Source organism: Danio aesculapii, chromosome 12 (genome assembly GCF_903798145.1).
Source record: "Danio aesculapii chromosome 12, fDanAes4.1, whole genome shotgun sequence".
Classification (NCBI taxonomy): domain Eukaryota; kingdom Metazoa; phylum Chordata; class Actinopteri; order Cypriniformes; family Danionidae; genus Danio; species Danio aesculapii.
In genome coordinates, this window is record NC_079446.1 from 32,625,313 (window position 1) to 32,647,930 (window position 22,618).

The 22,618-nt window shown below is 40.2% G+C and overlaps 1 protein-coding gene across 11 annotated transcripts in view; it reads right to left on the minus strand.

The window, feature by feature from the left end:
* The window catches only part of tcf7l2 (transcription factor 7 like 2), a 129,134-nt gene that overhangs the window by 69,495 nt on the left and 37,021 nt on the right, over positions 1–22,618 (minus strand). For 4 of the 11 annotated variants that reach the window (XM_056469559.1, XM_056469558.1, XM_056469557.1 and 1 more), the window contains exon 5: positions 14,319–14,378. The exons of the other annotated variants lie outside the window; for them this stretch is intronic. In XM_056469559.1, the coding sequence (XP_056325534.1) occupies positions 14,319–14,378 (60 nt within the window). The remainder of the gene's footprint in view (positions 1–14,318; positions 14,379–22,618) is intronic. 11 annotated transcript variants of the gene reach the window in all.

Below are 22,618 nucleotides of genomic sequence, written 5' to 3' on the forward strand. Positions count from 1 at the left end.
ACTTCAACTTCCTTTCCAAAGTTCACCTAAAACTTCCTGGAAGCACAACAGGCATGCTTATATGAAAATAAAGAGAGTTAATTGGTAAAAGCAACAGTAATTATCAAAAAAATGGTTGGAATGGAAACCAATAATCCAAGGGGAAAATGTAGAAACATTAAACATTTTTTTATATTGTCCTAAGAGTCCACAGGAATCGGACGTTGCTGCAGATGTTTATTTCTGTATTTTGTCGTATTTACAACTGAAACAGAAAATTGAGCAGGGGGCGGGGTTTATTTTTGCACTCCTCCTCTCGTATTTCACGCGCAGCATATCCAACAGTTGGAGGAGCATGCTAAGCATATTTCACCCAATTTTACCAAACTTGGTTAGATTTCGATTAAGTATTCCCTAAACAAACAGCTTCTTCTTTTTCAGCTGATTAACTTGCATGCATTAATTGTTTGCCTTTAGACCAGAGAAGCCCAAAGTTGGCCCATGGTAACCTTTAATTTGGCCCGCCATCCCATCTGAAAAGAAAGGGAGAATGATTGGGGATTTAGTTGGGGTGAATGCCTTTGATAGTGATCGACATTTTGAATTTAACGTAAGCTTTTATTTCTTTGTTTTATTGCTGAGCTACAAAAAGCCAACCAGAATTAAATGATTCAATTAAATACTGTAAATGAATCAGACTTTTAAAATGTAAATACTGTAAATGACAGATGCACAAGACATCTGTAAGCAAATCAAAGTAAGCTTGACTAGTGTATTCAGCATTGAACTTGTGTTATACATGTTATTGTTTATGTTTTACTGTAATAAGTTCATTATAAAATGATTCTGCATTGGTCACTATGATTTAAAGCAACGTTTTCTAGTTATTTTTAAATATTATCGAATAAATTAGAAAATTGCCCATGGCAAATTTAATACATACGGTGTGGTATATATATTCGGCCCACAGCCCTCTATCAAGTTTGCTTTTTGGCCCTTTATAGAAAAAGGTTTGGGCACCCCTGCTATAAACTAAGGCCATGTCTACACGTACATGGGTATTTTCATTAACGGAGTTCCCTGCTTTGGTTTTTAATTTTAATCTGTCCACCAGAAAACGCAAAAAATGCACTGTGTTGCATGTTATGGTCATGCTGGACCAACAGGTGGCGATAATGACAGTTTACATCAAACAGGGAATTAAGTATATTTTGCGAGTAAACTGCATTCTTGTCAATGCAAATACAGAGGCGGATTAAATCCCACGGTTGAACAATACACGATTTATTTACGTGCAGAATTTGCCTCATTCACGTCTTCCAAGTTTGGAGTAAGCCCAGCCGTTTGGCCAATCAGAGAGGAGAAAACAGCAAGCCAGCTGACGTCATGAGGCTAAAAGTCTGGTTTTAGCATTCACACGATCACAGGTTTGTGTTGCAGTTTCAGTCACCTGGCACTGCGTTTTCGTATAGACAAACAGCCAGCCAAGTAGAAAAAAGTGCGGCTTTAAAAATACCCAGGACGTAACACTGACTACGTTTACATGGAGTATCATCAGTACATCATAACATCAGTAATCAAATTATTTGCCTTAACCTGAATAAGATAATAATAAGATTGAGGTGTTTACATGAGTTGCTTTTTGAATGTTCCTTTCATGATGTTATAACAGATAATTCTATTAACGTCATTGTGTCACCATGCTATCCACGTTTCCTCCGGAGTTTCGAGTAATTTTGAGTGTTTCATTTTTAATTTGTCGACCTTAACTGCAGTTTCAGGAACATTTCATGCATGCCCCCATGACAAACGAGATATTGGATGCGTGTATATACTGCTGGAAGAGTGTTTATTGGTGATTTTAATGGAATTTGATACTGCATGCCATATGGAGAAAAAAACTTTGCATTTTGTGATGCAGGAGTTTGTGGTCCTTCACTGACTCAGTACGTGCAGAGAATAGTGTCAAACAGCCATGTGTGTATAGGTTCTGTTGCAAAATGTGACGAAAATCCTACACAATGATAATAGTTTGATTAATGTGTTTACATACTCAATGTGTGCTTGCAAAATAAACATTGTAATTTTGAATTCATGCAGAGTTTAAAACCTCAACAAAAACGCTTTAATGCCCTTGTTCACTCAAATAAAATTGCAATTCTATCATCGTTTACTCACCTTCTCTTATATAGGTTTCTTTCTAACTTCTGAAAAATGTTGGCAACCAATCAGCTGATGATGCCATTGACATCTAAAGTATTTTTCTCCTACTGTGGAAGTCTGTGGTTACCATTTTCCAAATTCTGTTCTTTTTAGTTCAGCAGAAACAAAATAAAGGCTCATAAAGGCAACCATTTGACACTGAGCCAACGAGTACATTTTTGGGGAAACCATCAATTTAATAAACACATTAATTATTTTTGTTTTAGTAACGCACAAATTCCAATGGGTATGTGGATTCAGAACAGGATTGTTGATTTTGAAGATGTAAGTTCCATGTTTATGACTAATTCCATCTGACGTATCGTGAAAAGTTGTGCATAGTAACAGATAGCCAATGAGCAAAGATCAAAAAGTAATATAAAATAAACTAGTGAGTTTATCTATCTCTAAACTGACTATTTTACCTTAAAAACAGCATGCATACGTATAAAAATATGAATTTGCTTCCTCCTTCCTCTTTCCCCCTCCTCTTCCTCTGTCTCCTTCTCCATTTTAAGCTACTTTCCCAAGCTACTCTATAACAGGCCTGTGAAAGGAGGTCACATATCAACTTACCAAGCGTCCCTCTCTGACCATATGACCCCTTCAGCAGCCCACGAGGCCCCATGTCATTCCATCACACTCTCCCTCTCTCTGTCATGGATTGGTCAGGCTCTCACGACCCCCACTCACGAAGATCACCATCACCTGACTTCTAATGAGCACACAGCTGCATCACATTCACGAGCACCAGATAAAAGCACAGCACTCCAGTCGCTCATTGTCCGGGCTCGTCTCGACGAAAGCGGACAACTGAGCGACCACTCAGCGTAGTCATCCTCAGCTAAAACAAACGATTTACTTACCTGTTCTCTTTGTATTCCTCCTAGTCTTCCTGGTCCTCCCGAATCGTCCTGTCTTCCAGTCCTTCCAAGTCTGTGTCATCCTCTGTCAGCTGTATCTGGTGTGTGCTGTCCATCCTCGTGTATTCCTGTTACCCAGCCACGGAGGAAAAGACCCCAACATCATTCCTGATCCTCCTGGCTATCCTTCCTGTGCTCCTTGTTGTCATTTAATAAACACCCTAACGTTTCCTTACCTCTGTCTCCTGTCCGCTTCATAACAGAAGCCCGGACCATTAACGACGACAACATGAGCACCCCCGATCACCTTCAAGAGCTGGTGGACCAGTTGAAGCGGATTCTACAGCCACCAGCTCCACTTTCCAACGCACCACCAGCACCGAGCACTTCCGCCTCCACAGTTTCTTCTTCGGCCCTTCCTTCCAGTCCCATGGCCCGACCAGCGCCCTACTCAGGCGGAGCGGGGGAGTGCAATGGTTTTCTGTTACAATGTTCCCTCATATTCGAAATGCAACCTTCTCTATATCCCACAGATAAGTCGAAGATCGCCTACATCGTATCTCTACTCTCTGGACCTGCACTTAAATGGGCTGAGACGATCTGGAACCAAGCCGGGCCGGTCATGAATTCCATCACTACCTTCACGGAGTATTTCAAAGAGGTGTTTGGACGTTCTGATGGGGAAGTAGCCGCTGGAGAGCAGCTGTATCATCTAAAGCAAGGTACTCTATCTACACAGGAATATGCTCTCCGGTTTCGCACTCTAGCAGCTGCAAGTGGATGGAATGAGAGATCGTTGTTGACCACGTACCGGCTCGGCTTGGAACCCACTCTCCGAATCCAACTGGCCACATTAGATGATACAATGGGTCTGGAGAGATTCATCCAACATTCTCTCCGATGTTCCGATCGTCTCCGTTCCTATCAACAGGACACCATCACCCCCTCGTCCGCACTCCTCCAATCGCCTGAGTCAACAGCCTCTCCAGAACCAGAACCCATGATAATAGAGTCTGGAAGACTGACATCAGCGGAACGACAGAGGAGGCTGACCCGGGGTCTGTGTCTATACTGCGGTGTCAGTGGACACACCCGTATGGAGTGTCCCCTTCGTCCCATTCGGACTTCAGTGAGTGTATTCAGTACGAATATTGAACAATGTAAACCACTTACTACCACCGTACAAATAACTACTGCCTCTATTTCTCTCCTTGTCACAGCCCTCATCGACTCCGGGTCAGCAGGGAACTTCATCTCCCAATCCCTCTGTCGTCAACTCCACCTCCGTACTGAGGCGTCCTCGCATATATACCAGATACAACCGATAACCCAGTGCACTCGATCTTCGACCCGTATCCATCGACAATGCGAAGACATCCTTCTTCAAGTGGGGTTGTTACATCAAGAGAGGATTCAATTTCTGGTTCTGGAGGGTGCAAATATGGACATCATTCTAGGGCGCCCGTGGCTGGTGAAGCACGATCCCATCATCTCTTGGGGCACAGGAGAGATAAAGAAATGGGGATCTGGATGTACACCTGCCTGTTTTCCAAATCTCCCTCTTCAAGGTCGGAACCCCATTTCTTTGTTTGCAACATCGGTCGAGAGCCCTCCTGAGAAGCAGTCTATCCACATTCCTAAGGAGTACAGCTCCTTTCATGATGTCTTCTGCCCCAAGAGAGCTTCCCAGCTACCGCCGCATCGGCCATGGGACTGCGCGATCGACCTAGTTCCAGATGCCCAGTTGCCAAGAGGTAGGATCTACCCGCTCTCGCTTCCAGAGAATCAGGCAATGGAAGATTACATAAGGGAAGCTCTGAGTCAGGGGTACATACGTCACTCAAAATCACCAGCCGCCTCAAGCTTCTTCTTTGTGGCCAAGAAGGACGGAGGGCTGCGTCCATGCATCGACTACAGGGTCCTAAATAACGGTACAGTAAAATACCGATATCCCCTTCCTCTGGTACCAGCCGCTTTGGAACAGCTCCGAGAAGCTAAAGTCTTCACTAAATTGGACCTCCGCAGCGCGTATAATCTGATAAGAATACGTGAGGGGGACCAATGGAAGACAGCATTCGTGACCCCTACTGGCCACTATGAATATGAGGTCATGCCTTACGGTCTGGTCAACGCCCCCTCCGTATTCCAAAACTTCATTCATGAAGTCCTCCGGGAGTTTCTTCACCACTGTGTAATAGTGTACATAGATGACATCCTCATTTACTCCCGGAGTGAGGCCGAACATCGCCAACACGTTGCGGAGGTCCTACACACATTGAGAGAACATCACCTCTACCTCAAAGCGGAGAAATGCTCATTCCACCAGAAGTCGATTCATTTCTTGGGATACATCATTGACCAAACCGGTATACGTATGGATGGGAAGAAAATTGAGGCTGTTCTATCCTGGTCAGAACCCACTTCCATTAAGGAGCTCCAGAGGTTTCTTGGGTTTGCTAACTTTTATAGACGGTTTATCAAGGACTACAGCAGGATTACATCACCTCTCACTAATCTCCTCAAGGGTAAACCCAAAGGACTGGAGTGGACCAAAGAAGCAGCCGCAGCCTTCCGCCTTCTTAAGAAGGAGTTCACAAGGGCCCCACTCCTGACTCATCCTGACCCAAATCTTCCTTTCGTGGTGGAAGTGGACGCATCCACCACCGGCGTCGGGGCAGTATTATCTCAACATCATGATACACCGCCCCGACTGCATCCCTGTGCCTATTTCTCTCGGAAGTTGAGCCCGGCGGAGCAGAATTACAGCATAGGAGACAGGGAGCTTCTAGCAATCAAGCTAGCCTTGGAGGAGTGGCGTCACTGGTTGGAGGGAGCCAAACATCCGTTCCAGGTGATCACAGATCACAAAAACCTCCAATACATCAAAGAGGCCAAGAGACTATGTCCACGTCAAGCCAGATGGTCACTTTTCTTCTCACGTTTTGATTTCTCCATTTCCTATCGTCCAGGACCCAAGAATCTAAGAGCAGACGCTCTCTCTCGTTTACACGAGCATCACGATCATGAAGAACTCCCAACGAAGATTCTTCCCGAACACATCTCCATTTGTCCGATCACCTGGAACGCTCCTCCAGTCGTTGCCACTCCGGAAGCCCCTGCTCCGCCGGGATGCCCTCCTCATCGGCAGTTCATACCACCTGAACACCGGGTAGATCTGATCCACTCCTTACATACCTCGCTAGGCACTGGACATCCAGGGATCAACAATACTCTCTCGCTAGTATCCCAACGATTCTGGTGGCCAAACATGGCAAGGGATGTGAGGCAATATGTTCAGGGCTGTAAGGACTGTGCCCAATCCAAGAGCCCACGTCATCTACCCGCTGGAAAGCTCCATCCCTTGCCGATTCCGAACCGTCCCTGGTCACACCTAGGAGTGGACTTTATCACTGACCTCCCTTCGTCAGAAGGTAATACCTGTATTCTAGTCATAGTAGATAGATTCTCAAAGTTTGTCAAACTAATCCCTCTGAAAGGTCTTCCCACAGCCTTTGAAACTGCCGACAATATCTTTAATCAAGTCTTCAGGTCATTTGGTATTCCAGAAGATATTGTGTCGGACAGAGGTCCACAGTTCATCTCACGTCTATGGAAAGCCTTCTTCAAGCTCCTAGGTGTGGCCGTCAGCCTCTCTTCTGGATATCATCCCCAAACCAACGGGCAGACAGAGAGGAAGATTCAGGAGGTGGGACGGTTCCTGAGGACCTTCTGCAGTGGTCACCAGAACTCCTGGAGCCAGTATTTGGGCTGGGCAGAATATGCCCAAAATTCACTGCGGCAACCCTCCACCGGACTCACGCCATTCCAGTGCGTCCTGGGCTTCCAACCACCGCTCTTTCCCTGGGATGGCGAACCATCTGATGTCCCCGCAGTGGATCACTGGTTCCGGGAGAGCGAGAGAGTCTGGGACGAGGCTCATCAACATCTGCAGAGGGCAGTCCGTCGAAGCAAGGTAACCGCCGATAGGAGAAGGTCTGAAGAACCCAGATACACACCCGGACAAAAGGTGTGGCTATCCACCCGGGACATACGCATGCGACTGCCCTCTCGCAAGTTAAGTCCCCGATTTGTTGGTCCCTTCACCATCGTGGAACAGGTTAACCCCGTCACCTACAAACTACAATTACCCTCTCACTACCGTATTCACCCTACATTCCACGTATCACTCCTGAAACCCTATCACGATCCTGTTCTTCCCTCCACAGAGCCTGACCACGAAGAGGAACCCCCTCCTCCACTGCTCCTAGAAGAAGGAGCCGTCTACGCAGTGAAGGAGATCTTGCGTTCCCGACGTCGTGGTGGCCAGTTGGAGTACCTGGTGGACTGGGAAGGGTACGGCCCCGAAGAAAGGACATGGGTTCCCAGAGCTGATATTCTCGATCCTAGTCTCATGGTGGAGTTTCATGAGAGCCACCCTGAGTTCCCAGCGCCTAGAGGCAGAGGGAGACCACCACGGCGTCGGAGGTGTCGGCCCTCAGGAGCGGGCCCTGGGGAGGGGGGTACTGTCATGGATTGGTCAGGCTCTCACGACCCCCACTCACGAAGATCACCATCACCTGACTTCTAATGAGCACACAGCTGCATCACATTCACGAGCACCAGATAAAAGCACAGCACTCCAGTCGCTCATTGTCCGGGCTCGTCTCGACGAAAGCGGACAACTGAGCGACCACTCAGCGTAGTCATCCTCAGCTAAAACAAACGATTTACTTACCTGTTCTCTTTGTATTCCTCCTAGTCTTCCTGGTCCTCCCGAATCGTCCTGTCTTCCAGTCCTTCCAAGTCTGTGTCATCCTCTGTCAGCTGTATCTGGTGTGTGCTGTCCATCCTCGTGTATTCCTGTTACCCAGCCACGGAGGAAAAGACCCCAACATCATTCCTGATCCTCCTGGCTATCCTTCCTGTGCTCCTTGTTGTCATTTAATAAACACCCTAACGTTTCCTTACCTCTGTCTCCTGTCCGCTTCATAACACTCTCGCTGTCCCCTCACATTCACGTCTTCCAAACCACCATCGAATAAGCTGCCCCCCTCCCCTCGTCTGCCCATATCCCGACACTAATTGGTAAATCTGTTGAACCATAGCACGCCCAACAATGAGACACCTGGAGTTCTGTCAAAACAAGTTTCCCTGTGAAACAGCCTCAAGTGCTAATACAGTACGAGTCCTGGCTAACTCTGTCTCGAGTATAATGCATGTGCGAGATGGGGGGAGGTGTTATAGAAAGGTATATTCGGAGGGGAAGTGTTAATGGCCCTTCTATTAAGGTTTAGATTTTCTGAAGTTTGGGAAGGAGGAGCATCATTACCGTCTGGCTCCACTGGAAGCCCACAGGAAGTCCTTGTGGAAGTTTTGGCCCCAACAAAAATCCTAAACATTCTTGCAGTTCTTGTTCGGCACCCTCCCCTTCTGCGCTCTCTCTATTTCCGACGGACTACGAGGAGCGCTTTACGTAAACTTAAGAGTGCTAACACGGCAACATGCTGTGGTTTGTGTAAAAATCATGTGCAACTGGGCTTGAAAACCTAACTGAAAACATGGAACTTGCACATTTGCTCAAAAAACACATAAACAGTAGGATGAGAAAGTACTGAGGCGATAAATGGATAAATATTTGGATTTTTTTTATTTCAACAAGCTCTCTTTCAGTCAAGTCCTTCAAAAACAAAGATACGCTACTCAAGGAACTCTTGGTGAACCTTGTCAAACAAGTTCTGACAGAAACTCTTTATGAAAACAAAAAGCTTCTGTGCCTGCAATTATTGTCAGATAATCAAACATGCAAAGATTTGTTGTTTTGCGACTTTTAGAAACTGATTCTAGGCCTGTTAACTAGGTTAACCACCAACTAACCAGCTCCACCAGCTGCATTTTAGCAAACTAGTCAAAACTAGCATGGAAATAACCCTTTAACTGCTTGCTCTACCTGCTCTATAAACTTACATATCAACCATTTGGTAAAGGTTGATATTTTAGAAATTATGGGATGTGCTGGAAAAAAATGCATTGAGAATTGAGAGTATTTAACTAGTGACATTAGGAGTTAAGAAATGCAATCTTTCTTAGATTTCTTATGTGTCCTCAGCTTGTAAACTCATAATGAACAAACAATTATGATCGGTTCATGAGATCGGCCAGATTAGCGAGTACGGACTCATGAAATGTGATTATCGCTCGATACCGATTTCTGGCCAATCATTCGGAGCATCCCTAATATTTTTACTTTATTTTACTAAAAAGATTTCAGTTCTTATGTGTCCTCAGCTTGTAAACTCGTAAACAAACAACTGTGATCGGTTCATGAGATCGGCCAGATTAGCGAGTACCAATCAAGTCATGAAATGTGATTAGCGGCCGATACCAATATCTGGCCAATCAATCGGAGCATCCCTAACATTTTTACTTTTTTATTTCTTAAATGGAATTCTTTGTTCCAGAAACAACAACCAGCGTAAACTAGCCAAAAGAACAACAACAATTTGAATATTGCTCAATTAAATTTACAAGTCATTAAGATTTTTTTGATGCATGAAATAAAAAGAAGCCATTTTTCCGACATCAATATATCCATTTTTATACATAAACTACCAATAAAATATCAATAATAAGCTCCCGATGTTTACAGTTCAGAAGAGTTAAGAAATCAATATGTAGTGGAATAAACTAAATGCTTAATAAGGGAGTGCTCGTTCTCGTCTAGACCTTATTCTGTTAAACTCTCATGAGATTAACGTTTGCTGCTACTAAGATTAGCTTTAGGAATAGCTGCTGAACTCCAATTTAAATCTCACAAGACTTTTCACAGAATGAGGGTTACCGTCTTGACATGACCTACATGACCCTGAGGGACTGACAAAAATAAGACAAGCACATCCCACAATGCCACAGCTTTCTCCACAGACCTAAACAGAAGGCGATGAGCTAAACAATCGCTTGTCCCACTGATCCTTGCACCGCTGTTGAGTTTTGGCAGACCAAGGCTACCCATGGCGCCCCCCCTCTTTTCGAATTCCACACACTGTTTGTGTCCGTCAAGGAGGGCCGAGGCGCAATTGAGACACTCAGCGGCAGTGGCCTCATGTTGCGTCACTCCACGCCACATCGAAACTGAAGAGCGGTGCCAGACGGGCGCTCTCGTTCGCGTTCTCGCTCTTTCTCTTTCCGCCTCACGTCGACGGACAATTAGATGAAGGCCTCATCTCATCCAAAACATCCTTAACCTTGACCCAAGCAAACTGAGTCCCGCACACATTTACACACACACATGGGCGAGCGTGTGCACACAAAAACACAAACCACTCCACCTCCTAACTTCTCGCTGGCAAACGTTCAACCCCAGATGCTACAAATGAAAAGCATCCTCTTCATGCCAGCTGCTTCAGAGAAAAGGAAAAGAAATCAGAGAGAAATAATCGCCACCATTCCGGAAGATGCAGGAAAATAATTGAGACGGCTGAAACGAGGCCTGTGAGCAGACAAAGATGAAGCTCGAGAGGCATTTCGGGCTGCCAGGAATCCAGAGATGCTGAATTTTACACCGCTGGAGTGGCGCTCACGCTTTCCTGATACGCGCAAACACTGTATATCGTAACAGGGATCCTGCGACAGACAAAACGCAGCATGTCAAAGGACAGCAACAGTTTACAATTACCACACAAACTGAGCCAAGTCTGCTCACGAGGGTGTGTGTGTGTATGTGTGTGTGAGTGAGTGTGTACAAATCCAAAGCAGATTCAAGCCCATTTTATAGAAAAGGGAACAAGAACTAAGCAACAAACAATATCAAATACAGCAGAACATTGCACTGAAATCAAACAAACTGTCTTCTAAATGTAATGATTTTATATTTATATTTTCTTTGCATTGCTTTATTTACTAACCCTGTTGGAAATTAAGCTTAAGCTGGAAAAACTGTAGCACAGTTGTTGGTTTCTAACTGGTCAAAGCAGGATGTTAGTTGTTAGTTACCCAGCCGCTAAGTTCTGAAAAACATAGACATATATACATAGATGCCACATTCGACAAGATGTATCCAGCTGCAGATCCGCAGACCCACACACATTTCAGCACACACAATACAGGACACACAATCTAGGCGGGGGCGAACCATATATAGTTAATGACGGATCAGTCTTCTATTTTTTCTTGTTTAATGACGACTAACTCCTTTGAGCATTATCGCCACCTACTGTATTTCACAAATCTGACGATCTGTGACTGTGAACAGTTTAGGCTTTCCCATTTCAGTCATTATTTTATTATTATATCGTAACGATCATTTAAACATCTGTGGAATTTTGGTACTCATATTATGTAAATAAAAACAATTAGTTAAAACACTAAATGTCTGCGCCAGTGGTGTAGTGGTTAGTGCATCGACACATGCGCTCCGGTGCTCACGACGACCCGAGTTCGATTCCCACCTCGCAGTCCTATGCCAATCCTTCCCCTTTCTCTGCTCCCCATGCTTTCCTGTCAATAATCTCTACTGTCCTATACATTATAGGTGAAAACACTAATGACTATTATTTGATTAAGCAAATGAATAGTATTCAATCGCCGGAGTAAAATGTTAATATAGTGTTAAACATTTATTAAATGTAAAATATTTGTATTACATATAAAGATGTATTACAGTCTATACATATTAACTTGCTATTATTTCCTTCATTATAATGAAACCATTATATAAATGAAACCTGTCCAATTTAGATCGTTTATATATCTCTGAAAAAAAGCTTCAGCAAAGCCAGCAAATGAGTATCTGCTATACTAGCTGATAGAAAACTTTTCAGTCTATTAAACTTCGCCTGTCACAATCGCCATATTTGTGAAATAGTGTACACTATTGTCTATTGTTTACACAATTTATTAACAATATATATATATATATATATATATATATATATATATATATATATATATATATATATATATATATATATATATATTGATGACGAGATCCGAGAAGACATTAATAATAACGTTAGCATTCATCGTAACCATATATGGTTCACCCCTGCCTATATCATGTGTGGTGGATTGTGTGTGCTCAAACGTGTGTGGGTCTGCGGGACTGCAGCTGGATATTATTGCATTCGACAGCTCTATGCACATCAAAACAACCTCTATCTTGCAATGATATGTTGTCACTCGCTGCAAAAATTATTGTGTTTATCAGATATTATGGCTGCACGATATTGGAAAAAATTAAGTTGCAATATTTTTTTAACTGAGATCTATATTGCGATATAAATATGTAATTTCTGAAGATATCTATTTTGAAAAAACTCACAATTTTACATTGATTGTGATGATTTTGTAGGGAAGTGCATCTGCATAAAGTATACAAAATTATATAATTTAAAGCACAAATGAAAACATTTGAACAAAGATAAAAATTAAATAAACAACACTTTATGTTTTTTTGTGAAGTCTAACAGTATTGAGATATAGAAATTTCATAATCAAATGTAAAATAACAGCGTCTTCTTTTTATAAATACAATTTTCTTCAATTTTATATAATTCATATACATTTGCTTCTATTTGTAATCATAAACCCAATCAATTGAACTGATTTTTTTAAGCAGAAAACGTTATAATGCCTTGTGTCCAAATGGTTTAAGTTTACTTGAAATCTCTTGCGATCCTGCGATGTGACTATTGCAGATTCACACATTGCAATATCGATGCTGAAATTATATGACTGTGCAGCCCTATCAGATATGATTTGTGGCTGTCATGTTATAGCTTTAAAAGCACACAATATCGGTAACACTTTACAATAAGGTTCATTAGTTCATGCATTTACTAACATGAACTAATCATGAACAACCCTTGTACATCATTTATTAATCATAATTCAACATTTACTAATGCATTATTAACATCCAAGTCCATGCTTGTTAACATTAGTTAATGCATAGTGAGTTAACATGAACTAACAATGAACAACTGTATTTTCATTAACTAACGGTAACTAACACGAACAAATACTGTAGTAAATGTATTGTTCATTGTTTGTTCATGTTAGTAAATGCATTAATTAACATTAACTAATAAACCTTATTGTAAAGTGTGACAATATCTGTATAAGCATTTATACATGATTATCTATGGCTGCAAGTGATGTATGATATATTGCGAGCAATACTGGTATTGGATCATAAATGCATAGTATTAACGGTATTGTTATCAGTTAATTAAGAAATTAAAGCATATACACACTTTAAAGGGGTCTATGCTATATTGAAGACAAGATGTCAGCAATGTTGGAGTTTTTCATAGTGAAACAAATTAGCTTTAGAATTGTATTGGATAATTCATCAAAAAATGAAAATTTACTCAGGTCATCCAAGATGTAGATGCCTTTCTTTATTCAAGAGAGCATTAAAGAAGATCCGGATTCTTTAATGGGAGTCAATGGTATAGTTTTATATTAATAACATATTATAAGGAGATATCTTGAAATTCACCAAGTAATACGAATTCAGCTAAAAATCTTCTTTAATGTTCTACTGAAGAAATGTACATCTTAGATGACCTGAGTGTGAGTAATTTAATAGGAAATCTTAATTTTTGACTATTCCTTTAAGTTCAAGTATTAAATCTGTAGTATATAGGTTTTGATTTCCAAATATTATCAGTTATCATATTGGCCAAAATGATCATATTGGCTTTACTAATGATTGCGTAGAAGCATAGATGTTCAGTCAATCGGCTCTTGAGCATTCATAGACCAACTTTGATTGTTCCAATATGGCGGACGGCTTTCATATAGACCATTTTGATGGATGTAAACAATAACATTGGTCCTAATGTATTTTGGTGTATTACATTTTGAATTTCCAAGAATTCAAAAAGGTCCACATATTGATAAATTATTTTATGGCAAGTGTTTCAACATCAAGATATAATAAATAGTCTCTTCTTATGACTATGAGTTATGAAATAGTTTGGTAACAAGCAGGAAATGGTAATGGGCCAGTGACATAGCCACATTGAAATGGTCTTTATTGGCAGCCTATAGAAACATCTGCTAATGAGGCATCTATGTAAATATTTCTATGTCAAGAACTGGCTGGATGACCCTATTGTAGGTCAAAGATAGTTTACTAGCAAATGACCAGCTTAGACCAGGAAATAACCAGCTAGATAATCAGCTACCAGCTGAAACTGGACTTTCCAGCAGGTAATTCATTTAAACAATCAATAAGCCAGCTGCAAGAAACTTGGAATTCGGGATTCTCACCAACTGTAATTGGTGAAGACTCAGATCAGTCTGTCCGGGGAATTCCAAGCAGAAGGGCCCCTGCAAGGCAAAGACGGACGTCCCGTGTCACAAACTGAGAACATGGTACACTCATCACTCAACCAGGGCATGAAGGCATGACTTTAAAAAACAAAAAAATGTCTAGCTCTATGCCACCCCTCTCCTTTCAGGTACAAGCCCAAACATAGCTAGCATACAACATACAACACACACACACAGAATACGCAAGTGCATGTTTGTTTACAGTGACTTGTGGTTGGGATATTGTTAGCATGTTGGCAGTGTGTCTACATCAACTGACTGTCAAAAGAGTACTGATGTGGCTTCAGGCACATTGAGGATTTTTTTACACCATGATCCTGTTGCACCATGTCTTCCGAAGAAAAGTGAGACAAGCAATGGCATAGATGGATTATGGAGGAAAATCTCATGTTTAAAAGTTGCTTATATCAACTTGCTCACAGATCAAGAGACTTAATTGCATATGAATACACATCCATTCAAAGTTGTTAGCCTTTCATGCTCACCATGGCTGCGTTTATTTTATAAATGCAAAAACAGCAACAATGTGAAATATTGAAATTCATTTGAAGGCACAGATGAAATCCCAGCAGGCGTTTCTCCAGTTTTCAGAGTCACATGATCCTTCTGCATGCTCATTCTGATGGTTTGACTATGCACTGAAAATAATTTATTATTATTATCAATGTTAGAAATGACTTCTTCATTTTTTGTAGGAACAGTGATACATTTTTTAGGATCTTTTGATGATTAAATAGAAAGATTTAAATTATATAAAAAATATTACAACATTCAAAGTATTTAGAAATATTTAGTAACATACCATATAAAATATTTTGTCTTTTGATTAGTTGAATTCTATCAGAAAATCTCACTTACCCCAAATTGTTTATAAAAATACCTTTTATACATTTATAAGCAACCCAGACTCATTCTGAAAATGTTCCGCTATATACATTTCTGCAGAACGCCAAATACATCCCAGGAGCTACGTTTCTTTTTTGTGAAACCACCAGTGGCTGCTGTGTATGCTTTTTGAGATCTCAAACTTCTCTCGCAAGAGCCATTCCCATCTGCTGTCGACTGACCGACTGACTGACTGACTGATTGACCGATCGACTGACCCACCCCTCCTCCTTCCCTAAACCCAAACCAATAGTGTTTTCAAAAGCACCGATTTACCCTGCCATCCAATTCCCTAAACCCAAATGACAGTTTAAAAAAAAAAAATCCACAAACCACATTTTCAGATTTTACTACATTCTCACCCTGTTATTTAGGTGTTTATTTTATTTTTTGGCTTCTGTTTTTGTCTTACCCGCTCTCTGAAACAGTTTTTTGCCAGACTCGAACCTCAACATTGTGGTAAACTACACTCTGCATCTCAAGTTCGCCGACTTATATGGCGAGCTACTGGACAAACTGGTGACAGCTGTCCACACGGAGGTAAGCGGTCAGCTGATAAGCGCAACAAATATTGGCATCATACCACCCCGTAGCGTTCGTTTTAAAGATGAAATGCAGCCATATGTACTTCTGGCTCCATAATTCGCAATCTCCATAAATGTATATAGGGCTACGCTTTCAGAATGAGCCTATGTTGTATATAAGTTAAATAGATATCAAGATATATAAATATACACATAAATTATACATGCTTGATATTTCAACCAAGCCAATGTTTAACAATACTGGCAATTTGTGTGACAGTCAGTCAATGAAAACACAATAATAGGCCTACTGATAAACGTAATCTTTATCAAATCTTATAATGATTATGTATTATTATTTATAATGTGTATCCCATTGCTGAGATGTCCAAATTACTCTTTTACATTAAAAAAGTATAATTATTTTAATTTGGCCATTAGAAACCACCTTATAAAAGAATTATCGCACAAAACATTACTTAGTAGTTTACTTAAACATTTACTACATCGTTTTTTTAACATACTGATGAATTATAATAGCTAATCATTAAAATGTAAGCCTAAATCTCAGCATTAAAATCCAACACAAAATCAATTGATGAGCACTTAAGTCTAGGAGAAACTATAATTTAAGAGATGACAGAGATCTCACACATTGCTGTGAGTGTCCTGGGCTCACAAGGTTACATAACAATAAAAAAAAGGCTCAAGGGCTGATGACCTTGACACCAGGTCACTCGTAAAAGAGTGTGTTGACGTTCCCTGAGTTTGGGTAAGGAAATGCTCCAGGGTGGCCCTTCATGAATTAAACCAGAGCACACGCTGAGACGCTCTCCAAGCTTTGGCCAAAGGTCTCAGACCAGTGACATAAACCAAGCGTGGCTGTGTGACAATATGTCCACAACAGGGTCCTGTAAGAGGCGGCACAGAAGTTACACACAACAGGCCGTGGTTACATCACCAGAAAAAATACAAGAAGCTAAAGACGGAAGCCCTATGGAGAATGAAAAGTAAGAAATAGTTAGTAGAAAGGGAAGGAGGGAAGAAAAAGACAGTTGGTTCAGTGTCTTGCGGCTGTGACACTGGGGTCCTCATTAACAGTGAGGGGGCTGGGGTATCCCAGCATGCCTCTGGCCCTCCCAGCCATTGTCAAGCTAGTCCAGGTGCACCACCATTCAGTCCCCCCAAAAAAGGCTGCAAATTACCCAGCCAAAACTACAGGCCCCGTGCTAGTTTGAGACGCTACTCCTACTCAGCTGGAGTCTGGGAAAATGTCCTGCATCCTGTATGTGTTCTTATTCATTTAGTTTATGCTTATTTTTAACTAGAGATGAGCAATTATTCCATTTCAATGTTTAAGCTCATGAAAAACTTATATTTTTATATTTGTTTATTCAAAACTAATGTGAATGACCTTATTTTTAATCAAACTTCATTTTTTGATGACTTTTCCGAACACATTAGCTTATTAAGTTCAATTTACAAGCTTATGTGTTTTTAGTTAAAAACATTTTAAATGTGTGCAAATAGAAAAGTACATAACAAAAATCATTTATACAGTGCATAGTGAATACAAAAAAATAAATAAATATGTCTGTTCCGATTAGTATACACATTATATTTAATGTAATGTCACTCTATTTAAGTAAATGTCAGTAAATAATATTTGACTAGATATTTTTCAAAACACTTCTATACAGCTTAAAGTGACATTTAAAGGCTTAACTAGGTTAATTAGGTTAACTAGGCGGGTAATTAGGCAAGTTATTGTATAATGATGGTTTGTTCTGTAGACTATCGAAAAAACTATAGCTTAAAGAGGCTAATAATACTGACCTTAAAATGGTTTTAAAAAATTCAAAACTGCTTTTATTCTAACTGAAATAAAACAAATACTTTCAACAAAGACTTTCTCCAGAAGAAAAAATATTATCAGACATACTGTGAAAATTTCCTTGCTCTGTTAAACATCTTTTGGGAAATATTAAAAAAAAAAAAAAATTCACAGGGGGGCTAATAAATCTGACTTCAACTTTATATAGTTATACCTATCCTGCCTTGTTTTTTATCATGGATTTACTCATTTTCAGCCAACAAAGTGGCTTTTTTAATATAACCCTTTGACTTGCACTGTAAGAACAATTTTTTACCAGTATCATCAGTTAAATTGTCCTCCCAACACCACTCTAATCCTATTTTGAGGGTTTTTTTTTTTTCAATTATAACCTATAAACAAAAACTCAACTAGGCAGTTATGATGACTGTTAAAATGATAATTATTGCAGATGAAATATTAAAATAATAAACCATTCATGCACACCCCAACATTTACCATTAAGAAGCAGCTATACAAGACAGACTTGTGTTTTGACAGCAAACAGCTATCGTGCCCTCATCGTACAGCAGTTCAGGTGGGAGGTCCCCGCTCTGTCAAATCGCAACACATTCCATCACTTCCTAAATACTAATTACCATACAGGAACAGAGCGGGACTCCTTCAGCTATTCTTCCAAGCTCCACCCCTGCTATTCCTCCCCCCTTTCCTGCATTCTGGCTGTTCCCGCTTTTTCCTGCTGCTGGTTCACTTGCACACAGGGTTGCACGCATACGCACACTGCTGTGGGGCCTCGTGGGGAAATAGTTAACACTCCAGCCATCCCCTGCTGCCTGTGAAAGCTCAGAAAACAATGGAGACATTGTCCAGTCTCAACAAGACTCGGAGCGGGAGGACAATGTGTGTGTGTAGTGGATAAGGTTGCATGTGTGTGTATTCTTTTGCCTGTGCGTTATTTTAGAGAGTTGCACTAAGATATGAACTTTAAAAGTCTCTCTGAGGTTGTCATCAAGCAATCTGTGAACTTTTACTTCATTTATTGTATTTGAATGTGATAAATTGGTTTGATAAAGTAATGTAAAACACACACGTGTGCATGCAGTGTCTACTAACAATCTGGCACATCTCGTGACCTGCAAAATTATTGCACTGGCTTTAACTTGGATACTGTTGCCGCAGAGTGCTGACTCATGTCAACTGTGTTGAGTCTAGGGGGAAAAAACTATTTATTTTCTTATATTAAACACACAACATTATTATTATTATTATCATCATCATCATCATATTATTATTATTATTATTATTATTATTATTATTATTATTATTATTATTATTATTATTATTATTATTATTATTATTATTATTATTATTATTATCAATGACCTGATTTGTTTATTGTCTGAAGCATATTACAAAAAGGTATATTATAAAATATTCAACTTAAAAAAAATCATTTTAATGTTTTTAATTGTATTTCAGCCAGGTTTTAGTGAACTTGCAATATTGTCAAAAACACAGAACTTTTAGTTCTTATACATATAAAAGGTCTAAACACATGCAAGACCATTCCAATATGTTGCTCTCCAACTAGCATGTCTGGTTCCTCTGCGTGTAAACTTGTTAACAAACACCTGTGATCGGTTCATGAGATCGGCCAGATTTGTGAGTCATTAAATGTGATTATCGGCCGATACCGATATCTGGCAGATTGATCAGAGCATCCCTACTTGTGAACATTAGTTAATGAGTTAACAAACACTAACAACTATATTTTCATTAACTAACATTAATAAATATGAATACTGTAATAAATGTACACTTCATTGTTTGTTTGTATAAGTAAATGCACTACCTAACATCAACTAATACAACATTATTGTAAAGTGTTTCATTATTATTATTATAAAGTACAGGCAAGTGTGTTTAGTCTGGAAAATAATAACAATAATAATAATAATAGTCGTTATTATTAATTGGCTAATTGAATTAATCTATGGGCGACATGGTGGCTCAGTGGTTAGCACTGTCACCTCACAGCAACAAGGTTGCTGGTTCGAGTCCCAGCTGGGTCAGTTGGCATTTCTGTGTGGAGTATGCATGTTCGCGTGAGTTTCCTCCTGGTGCTCTGGTTTTCTCCACAGTCCAAAGACATGCGCTATAGGTGAACTGAATAAACTAAATTGTCCGTTGTGTATGTGTGTGAATGAGTGTGTATGGATGTTTCAGTGATGGGTTGCATCTGAAAGGGCATCCGCAGTATAAAACATATGCTGGATAAGTTGGTGGTTCATTCTGCTGTGGTGACCCCTGGTGAATAAGGGGACTAAGTCGAAGGAAATGGATGGATGGAATTAATCTACATGACTAAATCACTCATTTTTGCATGTCAGTGGAATCCTCATTTCCTGTGCAAGCAGATAGTTCTTGGCCATAATAGAGAGCGTAACAAAAATGGCCGTATGTAATGATTCAAACATCTGGTCATACCAATCAAGTATACAGTATATATGTCCGACCACAAGAAACACGACATGAGGAAGCACCCCAGAACAGCGATGGACAGCTGTGAATACAAGCTGAAGAAGAGAGCGAGGGCAGGAAACTGATCCCAAAACGAATGGCCAATGTGTCACAGATGTGGGGAAATCTCCTATCGTCCCATTGTGTCCAACTGCTTCCCATTGGAATAGCAAACGCATGATCCCCGCTCATACAAAATCTACTTCCAATGATAACACGTGTGTTCTACTATCTACCTTTCTGAACTGTCATGTTCATATTAGAGCTCATATAAAGAAATGCTTTACAAATCACATCAAAACTTGAGTGTACAGCGTTGTTCACTAATGTCGGCACCTTTGGTAAATACGAGCAAAGAAAGCTGTGGGGAAAAATGCGTTTGTTGTTTAACTTTTTGATCTTTTGCTTAAAATATTAACAAAACAAATTAATAAAAATACATAATGTCTCAGTTAATTGTATGTGTGCCACAAGTATTGACACCCCCCCCCCCCCACACACACACACACACACACACAAATTCATTTGAGCTAAATATTTTTTCATGAATGTGAAATAAAATACTTTTATTTCTTTTTTGCACATTGGGGTGACAAAGAATAGAAAATTGTTCAACCTTGATCTCCTGTTCCACAGAGGAGGTGATATGAGGTTACACATAGGCCAAATTCACTAATGCTGTATCTGAAATCACCCCCTAAACCCTCATTCACTATTCCCTATATTAGTCCACTTGAAAGAGTGAATGGAAATGAATGAGTGAATTCGAGCGTACTGCAAGAATTGATAGGGTTGATAAATCCCTGAGACGGATTAGATTTTAAACCCTATGATATTTATTTAACACTTAGCGAGCAGTCTATTAGTAACAAAACAAAGTATTTTGATTTCTGTCAGGTATACCAGTGTTTCTCAACCATGTTTCCGGAGAATCACTATCACTGCATGTTTTGTGTGTCTCCTTTGTCTGTCACACCCATTACAGCTCTTTCAGTCTCTGCTAATGAGCTGATGATCTGAATCAGGTGTGCTTTGTTAAGAAGACATGGGCTGTTTCTCAATTCCAAGAATGCAAAGACTGGACTTGCGTTCTTGTGGATATTGGTCTTGCCAGGTCACCTCAGAAGAACGAACTCGGGAAACCATGAGAACACAGAACGCGTCCTGTGAGAAATCTCATATTCACGTATTATTAACGGAAAATTATTTAAACATTACAGCATTCCTACAATGATTTTTTTTTCCTTTTTACAATATGTACTATGCATATAAACCTTACAAATATACTCTGCACAATACTAATAAAACAAATTTTATTACTAATTTCAGCAAATAAACATCCTTAATGTGTTTATATCTTTATAAAGACTTTCATGGTAAAGTTTATTTTCACCGTCTCATTTAAGGAAACTCCTGAGATAAATAAGTTATATCTCTGAACTCTAATAATAAATCTACATAAAATGCTCCGCTTCCCACCTCCTTTATTCAGTCGCAATGACTTTTGAGACTTAGAGCAAGTTCGGTGCTCAAGTCTGCATCCACGCATCCCCGGTATAAAGAACACATCCAGGAACTTTTATTCGTCCTCCGTTCTTGAGTTTTGGAACAGAACTTTGGCAGTTGATGATGACGTTACACGAGAACATGAGGACACAAGAAAGCTAAAGAACGCATATTGAGAAACAGCCCTGAAACATGTGCAGTGCTGGTAGTCCTCCAAGAACGTGGTTGAGAAACACTGGTATACATTACAGAAATCAAAACACTTTGTTCACTTCAAAACACCTCGTACACTTTATTTAAATAATATTTTATTTTGAAACTTACTATTATTGCTTACTTTTATTTATTTATTTTTTTATTTAACTGATGTACACTTGGCAGCAAGAGAAAATGCCCATTTCAACCACTAGGGCAATAATTAGGAAAATAATCAGTGTTATGAATCTGGAAGTGTGTCCTTCTAGTCCCAACAGACTGTTTGGAAAAAAATCTCCAAGAATCACAGCTGGAAAACTGCAGTTAATTAAGTTAATTTTTGGAGTCAGAAAGTTTTTGAAACCACAATCTGAAATCACAACAATGATTGATTTGGCTTCAAGAAAAAAAGCCTCTGCTCCTATCCAATAACAAACTCCAGCATCTTCAGTCATTGTTAATATTGTGAGCAAAAGATCACAAGGTTAAAGCATAAAGACGTTTTTATTTCACACTCTTCTTTGGCACATTAGGTATGCCAGTATAAGTGGAGGGCAGTGTAGATGGCAGTGGGACAGGCAAATTGCGGTGCTTTGCAGTGATGTGTTCTTTATGAGTTGTGAACAGGTAGTAAATGCATGCTGACTGCGTGGGGCTAACAGGCTTTGGAAAGCCTGCGGGGCTCTTGAGGACTTCAAACATCCTGGCACTGCCTTCTATGGGCGTGACAGAGGCGAGAGGGGCACTTCCTACACTCTATTCATAGAGCAGTG